The sequence below is a fragment of the Heliangelus exortis genome, chromosome 2 (genome assembly GCF_036169615.1).
Source record: "Heliangelus exortis chromosome 2, bHelExo1.hap1, whole genome shotgun sequence".
Taxonomy (NCBI): domain Eukaryota; kingdom Metazoa; phylum Chordata; class Aves; order Apodiformes; family Trochilidae; genus Heliangelus; species Heliangelus exortis.
Window position 1 is genome coordinate 146,637,757 of NC_092423.1, and position 10,949 is coordinate 146,648,705.

Below are 10,949 nucleotides of genomic sequence, written 5' to 3' on the forward strand. Positions count from 1 at the left end.
ATCCATCCAACCTGATCTTTAATGTTTCGAGGGATAGAGCACCTACCACCCCTCTGGGCAACCTGCTCCAATGTTTTAACACCCTCATTATAAAAAATTTCTTCCTTATATCCAGTCTAAATCTTCCTTCTTTCAGTTTAAAATCATTACTCCTTGCCCTTTAGCAGCAAGCCCTATTAAAAATTGTCCCCACCTTCCTTATAAGCCCCCTTTGAGTACTGAAAGGCCACAAGATCTCCCTGGTGCCTTCTCTAGGATGAACAGCCTCAACTCTCACAAAAGCTGAAATGTTCCATCCTTCTGGTAATTTTTCTGGCCCTCCTCTGGGAGGAGGACTGTGTCTTTCCTACATGGGGGCTCCAGAGCTGGATGCAGTACAACAGCTTTTGCCAAAACAGACAGGGACAAACTTCTATAACTAACATTATCAGCAGCAAAACCCCCATTGCCTTCAGCAGGCCTGGGCTGACACAAAAATGTGTTAAAAGTTACCTACACAGTAAACACACAGGCTAAATACTGTGTGTATACGTGGAACATGTTAATAATGAGGATACAGCCTCATAATTACTTAGTTTACATGTGCCCTCGACACCTTGATGTACCTGTCAAGTGTCAGGATCACCAGACAGCATTCCCTTTTGCTGCTGCAGTGCAATATATTTAGCAGCCTGTAATTACACTATGAGTTAATAATTTTGTAGCCACTGGCCTGTAATTAGAATACAGAATCATAGAATTACAGAATGGTTTGGGTTGGAAAGGACCTTCAAGAACATCTAGGTCCAACCCCCCAGTCATGGGCAGGGACACCTCCCAGTAGACCAGATTGCTCCAAACCCCATCCAACCTGGCCTTGAACAATTCCAAAGGATGGGGACAGCCACAGCTTCTCTGTGCAACCTGTTCAGTGTCTCACCAACCTCACAGGAAAGAATTTCTTCCTCATGTCTACCCTCAATCTGCTCTTGTCCAGGTTAAACCCCCCCATGTCCTATCACTCCATGCCCTTGGAAAAAGTCCCTCCTCAGCTTTCCTTTAGCCCCTCCGGGTACTGGAAGGTTCTGCAGGGTCTTCCCTGGAGCCTTCTCTTCTCCAGACTGAACAACCCCAACTCTCAGCCTGTCTTCTCCATCCCTCTCATCTTCGCGGCCTCCTCTGGGCTTGCTCCAACAGCTCCACGTCCTTTGTGTGCTGGAGAACCCAGAACTGGATACAGTACTGCAGGAAGAGTCTCATGAGAGCAGCTTAGAAGAGGAGAATCCTCTGAGGTGATTCAGATACGTACAGTAGGAGCCAATTTACCATTAAAAACAAATTCCTGAGACATTTGCCCGGACATTAGGCCCATGTCGAGGAGCTCAGCCCTGAGGCCCTTCCCGCCTGTGCTGGGGCCCGCGCTGTGCCCGAAGGGCCAGCGGGAACACTCGGCAGCCCTGAGGCACCCAGACGCCTTCAGTTCCTCGGCATAACCTGGAACTTCGGTCCGGATGGTACCGGGAGAGAGAGAGAGAGAAGGAGGGGATGGGGAGATGCTCTGTGGGACTTGTAGTCCTCCCGCCGCTCAGAGGACGCGCGGCCTCATGGGAGTTGTAGTCCCGCCGTCTCCAGCCGCCTCCAGCGAGCGGGGTCCCGCTGGCGGCCGCAGACTACAACTCCCAGCAGGCCGTGCGCGGCCCCCGCGCTGTTCTCGCCGGTCTGGAGCCCGGCGGGACGGGGGGGGGGGGGGAGTAAGATGGCGGCGAGGTTGTCCGGTGGCGAGAATCGTCTGGTATCGCTGCCCCTGTCCCGAATCCGTGTGATCATGAAGAGCTCGCCGGAGGTCTCCAGTATCAACCAGGACGCGCTCTTCCTCACCGCCAAAGCCACGGTACCGCCTCCCTCTTCCCTTCCCTCTCGGCCGACCCCTCTCTTTCCCCGCCGCGCTGCTGGGCCCGTCCCTGGTACCGCTGGCTCCGGGTCGGGCTCCCGCCTCGCTCCTCTGGGACAGCCCGGCCGCAGCCGCGTTGTGACAGTGCCCACCTGGCTCTCTGTTCCCCTCCTGCCTGCGGCCGTGAAGCATCACGCTTCGGGCTCCCCCGCTGGAAAAGGGGTTCGGGGCACCGTCCCGTCCAGCTTGAGCTCCGGGGGTCAGCGAGCAGCGTGGGAGGCTCTTAATTCTACCACTGTCAGTGAGCTTAAAATAATCCCGTGTGGAAATGATCCCCTGCTGCTTTCTGATCTTGAGTGTCATTTGCTGGGAAGCGTTGGAAGAGCCTCACAAATAAAGTCACGTCCCAGAACCCAAACCTGCAGTCAGTGATCCAAGGAGATGCGACCATATCCTGACCTTGAACTCTTCTGGAATAAAAGGGGCTCTCACCACAAAGCATCCAGTAGTTGTACACTTACATATGGAATTCATGTCTTTAATTAAACAGGGATTAAAAGAAACTGCCAAATATATGTGTGAATTCATAGCTTGACTGTTTTCGTTTTTTTAGGAGCTTTTTGTTCAGTATTTGGCCACATACTCCTACAAACATGGCAAAGGCAACGAGAAGAATGCACTAACGTACAGCGACCTGTCTCATACTGCAGAAGAATGTGAGACCTTTCAGTTCCTTGCAGGTATCTGTAGAATAATGGTAAATCCAGTGTGAAATGTGGACAATGAAGTCTTGCCCCTGTTGAATCAGTTTGTGAGGATGCAGCTCTCCTGCCAGGCATTAATCTCCCACATAACATTCAGCTGAAACTCATGAACTACATCACTAAAACCCTTTAATTGTGAATGGTGATTTTGCTGGTGCTGCAAAATTGTAGAAGGCAAAATTACACAATTATTAGTTCTCAGCATGTTGCCTTAAGTAGTTCTTAAGTTCCATCAAGTCCATCTGAAAGCTTTCAGCCTATAAAACAAGATTACTGCATGTTTTCATGTGAGATGTTATGTGGCCCTAAAATTAAACACTTAAATCTCTTAAGTCTTGTTTCTCATAGTGATTCATCGTATGGTTCCTTTCTCTTTTTATATATTTATTTACACACACGTGTGTGTGCATGCACACTTTGTAAGGATATTTGGGTTTTTGTTGTAACACTTAGCTACAGGGTACAGGTTGAGAGTAAGATATTCCTAGCCCAGTCTTTCTCTGGGTTCCTTCTGGATGTAATTTCAGAGCAGTCCATCATTGCCCTGCACAAGTGTCTTAGCTTAATGTAGAAAACAACATTTGTAAAGGCTGTCAGTGGGATAGCTGCTTTGTTCAATCTAAGGCAGCTGAGTAATTGAGCACTCTGTTTTACAACAAATCTTGTACATGAGCAGATAGTAAAAAGAGTTGCCAGTAATCAGTTGTAAAATATATTCTGTATTTTGCACCATAACTGGGTAACTTGGTAATTCCCTCTTATTCTCCCAGCCACACACAACTTACCTGGTTATTCACTGAAATAATATTTTCAACAAAGCCCCTTTTCAGCTTCATTAGTGGTACAAAGGCAACAGGATTAATGAGGCAATATAAATATCCAAACTGCTTACAAAAGAAACAATTCTACCTTCCAGATATCTTGCCAAAGAAGATCCTAGCCAGCAAATACCTAAAAATGCTTGAAAAAGAGAAGAGAGATGGAGAGGTGGGGGAAGATGATGAAGAAGATGAGGAGGAAGAGGATGAAGATGAAGCTGTGGATGAAGATGCTGGATCTTAAGATTGGTGGCAAACTGCTTTATAGCTGATTCATTTTCTGTTGTATAGAGGGTGTTATTTTTGTGACTGAGAATCCAGATGCTGGATATGTTTTATATACTGAGCCATTTGCTTTTGCTTTGTTCAAGAAGTTTAGGTATTGAACTTCATACTTGTTGAAGAGTGGAATTGTTCCCTCAGAAACACAGGGGGAGAAGAGTTAAATGTAAATCTGGCAGCAGAACTTCCTCAGATCATTTAAAATCACTTCTTCAGACAATCATTATCCAAATTTAAAATTTCTTGCAGGCAGCTTTCAGTCCAAAAGCTCTTCTGCCTTCTGACTTAGGAGAGAGTCCTTCCCCAGCTGGTCTTTATTCTCAGAGTGGCAGATGATTTGAGGGGACTGTGCTTTACACAGGGTCTGCTTTCCACAGCCCTCTCCTCCTTGGGAAGCCAGTAAGTGATCAAACCCTCCCTCAGTCTTCTGGAGCAGTTCCAGGGCATTAGCAGTGGACCAAGCCCATTAAAAAAAAAAGTCTTCTGTAAAAGCAGAGGCTTCTGTAATGCAGCCTCAATAGCCACATCAGCAGAGGAACAGGGCAGAGGATGAGGTCCATTCCAAGAGTCTGCGTGGTTCTGTGGCTGTGGGAAGAAGAAAATGTGTGAGATAATGGTGTAAATATGTACATCTAGAAGCTTTTCCCCCAATGAACTCTTTTTCTGCTGTTTGTTCTACATGCACACTGAAGCCTGTTAAATGTGGACCATGGAGAACAAGCAGCCTTTCTACCATTTGAGTGACAGAGCTGGGATTTTTTTATTTAGTTTTGGATTATTTTTTTAACTACAGAAATGGCAACCGTCCTGTGTAGAACTTTGTATGCAAGTTTTTGAAATAAATGTTTTGTATGAAAAGTGCACAGTTGCTGCAGCGACTTTATCTGGTGTTTTCCAGCTTCAGTCATGCTCACTGTTCATCCTCTCAGGAAGAAAGGGAGGATAAAAGGCTAAAGTGGTGCTTTGAATGGTGTCTGTCAGCAGCAGATGAGCCAGCAGGTCAAGGGAGGTGATGCTCTCACTCTGCTCCCCTCTGTCTGGACCTGGGGGCTCCAGTGCAAGAAGGACATGGAGCAAGTCCAGAGGAGATCCATGAAGATGATCAGAGGACTGGAGACAGGATGAGAGAGTTGGGATGCTGTACCTGAAGGGGCTACAGGAACTCCAGGGAGGGACTTCCTACAGGGAGTGGCAGGACAAGGGGGAATGGCTTTAAACTGGAATGGGAGATTTAGGGTAGACAGCAGGATGAAATTATTCACAGTGAGGTTGGTGAGACACTGGCATGGGTTGTCCCAAGACGTTGTGCATGTCCCATCCCTGGAAGTGTTCAAGGCCAGGTTGGATGGGGCTTGGAGCAACCTGGTCTGGTGGGAGGTGTCCCTGCCCATGCAGGGGGGTTGGAACTGGATGAGTTTAAAGATCCCTTCCAACCAACCCAACCCATTCTGTGGTAATACTAACTAGACTTAGTCTGCTTTGGGAGTTGTAGGAGTTTCTCCTGATAAAAAAGATCAGTCAGAGAGGAAGAAGTGACCAAAATCTCCCCAGATGTGAATCAAAGAATCATAGAACTGGCTGGGTTGGAAGGGACCTCAGAGATCATCAAGTCCAACCCTTGATCCACTCCCGCTGCAGTTCCCAGCCCATGGCACTGAGTGCCACATCCAGGCTCTTTTGAAATATCTCCAGGGATGGAGAGTCCACCACTTCCCTGGGCAGCCCATTCCAATGTCTGATCACCTTCTCCATAAAGAAATTCTTTCTAATGTCCAACCTAAACCTCCCCTGGCACAACTTGAGACCTCTTGTGCCCTCTTGTCTTGCTGAGAGTTGCCTGGGAAAAGAGCCCAACCCCCCCTGGCTCCAACCTCCTTTCAGGGAGTTGTAGAGAGTGATGAGGTCTCCCCTGAGCCTCCTCTTCTCCAGCCTCAACACCCCCAGCTGCCTCAGCCTCTCCTCATAGGATCTGTGCTCGAGTCCCTTCATCAGCCCAGTTGCCTCCTTTGGACCTGCTCCAGCACCTCAATCTCCTTCCTGAGCTGAGGGGCCCAGAACTGGACACAGGACTCAAGGTGTGGCCTCACCAGGGCTGAGTACAGGGGCAAAAGAATGCACCAAGGAAGCATGGGAACATTACTGAGGAACAAAACCTCCCAAAAAAAAAAAAAAAAAAGTGCCCTGAATCAGGAAGGGAGAGATCTTAAGCAAAAGCCTAATTTGGATGGCATGGCAACAAGTTACCAGGAAACTCTGTTCCCCCTGTCAGCTTCTCTTCAGTCAAAATCACCAATATAATAATCTGCTTTTACAAGACAAAGCAGGAAGCTCTAGCAAATCCAAATCTGACACTCCACATTGAGTCTTTAAGAAAGCCAAAATGGGGGTTAGGCAGGTAAGATCAGAGCCTGGCAGAGGAATAGAGCTGCTGAGCCACAAAAGAAATGCTCTTATTTTAAAAGATCAAAGTATATTGTACTGTAAAAAATTTTCCCAAAGTTTCCATAAATCAAAATCATATTGTACCAGGAATGCTGCAGTGAGTGATGCTTTATCCCTAGAGACAGTCCCAAGTCATTATGCAGAGCTCTACTATTGTTGGAAGGGGCAAATTTTTTTTTTTTTTATATTAAAAATTCATGGAGATCTGTGGGAAACCGAGGGCTGAATGTTGTCTGTATGGCAGGGGGAAGGGGGCTGCCTGTAGGAGGATACATAAATTGTGTGGCATTGCTCAACACTTCGTGGGTTTAGTTCTTGCTGGCTTTTGGGGGGGGAAAAAAGCTGCTTGTACTCTTGCACAAAATTGCATGGTAATTCTGTAGCATAAACAGAGTGGAGGGCAACAAGATAAATCAAATCATGGGGGCCCCAGACACCAGTGGCCATGAGAGTAGTTGTGTTGATGAGTACCAGAGGAATATCCTGATCCCAGAGCTCACATCTCCAGTGTTTAACTCACTGGTAAAGCCAAACTTTAACTTTTAACTTACTGAGGCCAAACAATACCTGGCCCACAGTTATGTTACACAGGTCATGATCCAAGAATGCAATGACCTCAAATAGTCCTGGCAAAGAGGTTTTTATGCTGGGCACGTGTATTTTGAGGTAATGACACCAGAGCTGGTTAAGTTTTAGGGTGCACATGGCCAGACATTACAGTTCTGCTCAGTTTTAACTCTGCCATTTTCCATCACCAACTCTCCATTGGGTAGTCAACCCAATTTTCCATTATGCAGAACCTCCTGAAAAAGTTGTTTTTTTTAAGGCAGTCCTGGAGCTTGAGTTAAGTTATGAAGGATACCACTGATGAAAGGTGCCAAAATAGCTGCCAGCCCTAAGGATCCCCCACCATACACAATCTGCAGGGGCTGAGCATCCCTGCATTTTTAGCACTCTTGTTCAGCTTGTCAGCTGATTGTTACTACTGACATTTAGGAGATAACACAGAAACTCTACTTTTAGACACCCTAAAAACAGAAAGGGAAAAAAAAAAACCAACAACACATTAATCAGTTACTGATCTACACACTAGTACCTCACAAGCTTGGGGAGGGGAGTGTCTCAGTCAGTGTGTCCAGGACAAAAATTGACACCATGATCCAGGACACATTTGCTGACACAAGTGAGAGCATTGGGAATCTGGGACTGAACACAAAATATTAAAATACTGTGATAAATCATGGCCACAGTGCTGTGAGGGTCAACTGAACCGGCAAATGCTGCTGCTGTGTTAAGAGGTCAATGCACTGCTTACAATGTTATTCACATGCCTGGGCTATGTTTACAACTGGCCAGGTAGCCCACATCACAGACTGCCACAGTGCAGTGTCCTGCAGCACAGCTTCATGCACAGCAGAGGAGAATGTGCCCACCCTGTCCTGGATCTGTAGCTCAGGCAGTGGCTACACAGCCCATGTCCTTGTGTTATAGAATCATAGAATTTATAGACCTATAGAATTGTTAGGGTTGGAAGGGATCTTTAAGGATCATCCAGTTCCAACCTCCCTGCCTACCTAACCCTAGATCAGGTTGCTCAGAGCCCCATCCAGCCTGGCCTTAAAAACTGCCAGGGATGGGGCTTCCACCACCTCTCTGGGCAACCTGTGCCAGTGTCTCAGCACCCTCATGGTGAAGAACTTCTCCTTAATTCTACTCTAAATCTCCCCTCCTCTAGTTTGAATCCATTCCCCCCATATCCTACCACCACCTGACAGCCTAAAAAATCCCTCCCCAGCTTTCTTGTAGCCCCTTCAGATACTGGAAGGCTTCAATAAGGTCTCCTCAGAGCCTTCTTCTCTTCAGACTGAATAACCCCAACTCTCAGTTTGTCTTCACAAGAGAGGTGCTCCAGCCCTCTGATCATCCTTGTGGCCCTTCTCTGGGCACACTCCAGCATTTCCATGTCTTTCCTGTAAGAGGGGCTCCAGAACTGGATGTGGTGTTGGTCCAGTCAATCGCTTCCTCCCTCTATCCTGCACTAAAAGCTGTGGTGTGCACCTGGGGAGGGGCAGCAAGCACAGCCCAGGAGTGACAAAGCCCTTGGTGCACACGATGGTGTACAGATGATGGATACGATTAGGAGGGAAAGCAAAAAGAAAGAAAAATCCATCTGGGAGGGTGGAGGAGGCATGTTGTGTTTTTTTTCTAAGGAGGGATACTGACAGGAAAACTCTCGGGACGAATCACTCCTACACTCACTGCACACAGATGGCTGTTCCTGCAGTGCCAGCCCTGGTCTCCTGATGGAGCTTCATCCCCTCAGCTGCCCTTTCCAGTCACGCTTGGAGTCTGTCTGCAGCAACACTGACACCAAGACACAGCACTGAGCAGGGTGTTTGTGGGGTCTGTGTGAGGAGAGGCCGGGGCTGCCCCATGCCGGACACAGCCGGTTCCAGCCGGTTCCAACCAGCTCCAGCCGGTTCCAACAGCCCCAGGACACAGCTGAGCCCCTCAGCCAAGCTGGGGGTGCTGGGGGAAGGAAGGGTTTCCAAAAGAATCAGAGAATGTTTAGGTTGGAAGAGACCTCCAGGATCATCCAGTCCAACCTCTGACCAACACCATCATCTAACTCCAAACCCTGTCCTTAAGGACCAGGTCCAAACGCCTTTTAAATGCCTCCAGGGATGGTGACTCCACCACTGTCCTGGGCCATTCCAGTGCCTGACAACCCTCTCAGTGAAGAAATATTTCCTAACATCCAGGCTAAACCTCACCTGGAGCAGCTTCCATCCGTTCCCTCTGGTCCTATCGCATTCCAATAAGGAGCAGAGGCTGTTTCCCTGCTGACTCCAACCTCCCCTGAGGTATCTGAAGAGAGTGATGAGGTCTCCTCTCAGCCTCCTCTTCTCCAGACTGAACACCCCCGGCTCCCTCAGCAGCTCCTCACAGGACTTGTGCTCCAGACCCTGAATAATCTTCGTTGCCCTTTTCTGGACATGATCCAGCACTTCCAGTCCCTCTTCTAGTGAGGTGCCCAGAACTGAACACAGGACTCAAGGTGCCGCCTCACCAGAGCTGAGTACAGAGGGAGACAAAAAAAAGGGGGCAGAGGAGGAGGAGGAGGAGGAAGCCAAGGAGGGAGTAGCAGCAGAGGGAGCCCAAGGGAGAAGGAGTAGGAGAAGGAGGAGAAGGAGGAGGAGGGCAGTAAGAGGGCAGAAGGAGGAAGAGAAGGAGGAGGGCAGGAGGATGAGGAGGGCAGGAGGTGCTGCAGTCCCGGAGCAGGGATCCCCTGCATCCCTGGAGAGCCCCCGCTGGAGCAGAGACCCACCCTGCAGCCCGGGGAGGGCCCCAGGCCGCAACAGGGGGATATTTCCTGCAGGAGCTGCGGCCGTGGAGAGCCCAGGCGGGAGCAGGTTGTCCCTGAAGGACTGCAGCCCGGGGAAGGGCCGGCGCTGGAGCAGGGAGAGGTGTGAGGAGGGAGGAGCGGCCGAGAGGGTCTGGGATGGACTGAGCGCAACCCCCAGCCCAGCCCTGCGGCCCTAGGGGAGAGGAGCCGGGAGGGAAGGGCTGAGGGCGGGAAAAGGTTTTTTAATGTTTTTCTTTTGTTTCGCACTTCCTAACTGTCTTTTTATTGGCAGTAAATATTAATTTTCCCCAGTTTGAGTCTGGTTTGCCCATGACAGTAATTGGTAGGTGATCTCCCTGTCTTTACCTCACCTTTCATAGAATCATAGAACCGTCTGGGTTGGAAGGGACCTCAGAGATCATCAAGTCCAACCCTTGATCCACTCCCACTGCAGTTCCCAGCCCATGGCACTGAATGCCACATCCAGGCTCTTTTGAAATATCTCCAGGGATGGAGAATCCACCCCTTCCCTGGGCAGCCCATTCCAATGTCTGATCACCCTCTCCAGAAAGAAATTCTTTCTAATGTCCAACCTAAACCTCCCCTGGCACAACTTGAGACCTCTTGTGCCCTCTTGTCTTGCTGAGAGTTGCCTGGGAAAAGAGCCCAACCCCCCCCTGGCTCCAACCTCCTTTCAGGGAGTTGTAGAGAGTGATGAGGTCTCCCCTGAGCCTCCTCTTCTCCAGCCTCAACACCCCCAGCTCCCTCAGCCTCTCCTCATAGGATCTGTAGGATTTCTTATCCTATTTCCTCCCTATGTCCCAGTGAGGAGATGCAGGGAGCAGCTGGGGTGTATCTGGCCTTAAGGCCAACCAGAAATACCAAAGCAACCCCTAACACTGGGCTAGACATGAAAGGGAACACATTTCAAGTGAGATCAGATGTGCAAATAGACCAACAAATACATCAGGGCACCAATTTAAGATGTTACTTCCCAGTCCACGTGCAGCCCACCTTTACCCCTTGAAGTAAATCAAAAGCCAAATTCACAAACTATTACAAACATCCAACTGCAAACCACATCATTTAACACGAGCTCCTTCAGCCTGGTCCAAAAGCAACTGAGGGAAATTGGAACCAAACGAAGTGCACAGCTTGTCTTACTCTGCAACTGAGTAATTGGGCTGGCACCCACTAAACTCTACAGCTGAAAACAACTGGAATGCAAGAAAAAGTGATAGTGTCACGGCTTCTCCCTTTACACTTCAGGGTTTTCTTCCCCACCTGCACCCAGCTCCCCATCAAGGTTGAGGATTTTGAGCAGATGATGCACGGTTTGGGCCTCTCTGATCTCTGTTTTTGTCACAAACTGCACTTGGAGGATTTTTTTCCTTCTGCCAACCTTTCAGGCAAGGAGCTCACAGACC

At 48.8% G+C, this 10,949-nt stretch overlaps 1 protein-coding gene across 1 annotated transcript; it reads left to right on the forward strand.

The window, feature by feature from the left end:
- The first annotated feature begins 1,705 nt into the window (after window positions 1–1,705).
- Window positions 1,706–4,595, forward strand: CHRAC1 (chromatin accessibility complex subunit 1). Its single transcript, XM_071738450.1, has 3 exons — window positions 1,706–1,870; window positions 2,484–2,610; window positions 3,551–4,595. Exons 1-3 carry the CDS (start codon window positions 1,736–1,738, stop codon window positions 3,694–3,696), a joined length of 408 nt encoding a protein of 135 aa, XP_071594551.1. The 5' UTR covers window positions 1,706–1,735; the 3' UTR covers window positions 3,697–4,595.
- Window positions 4,596–10,949: the final 6,354 nt, after the last annotated feature.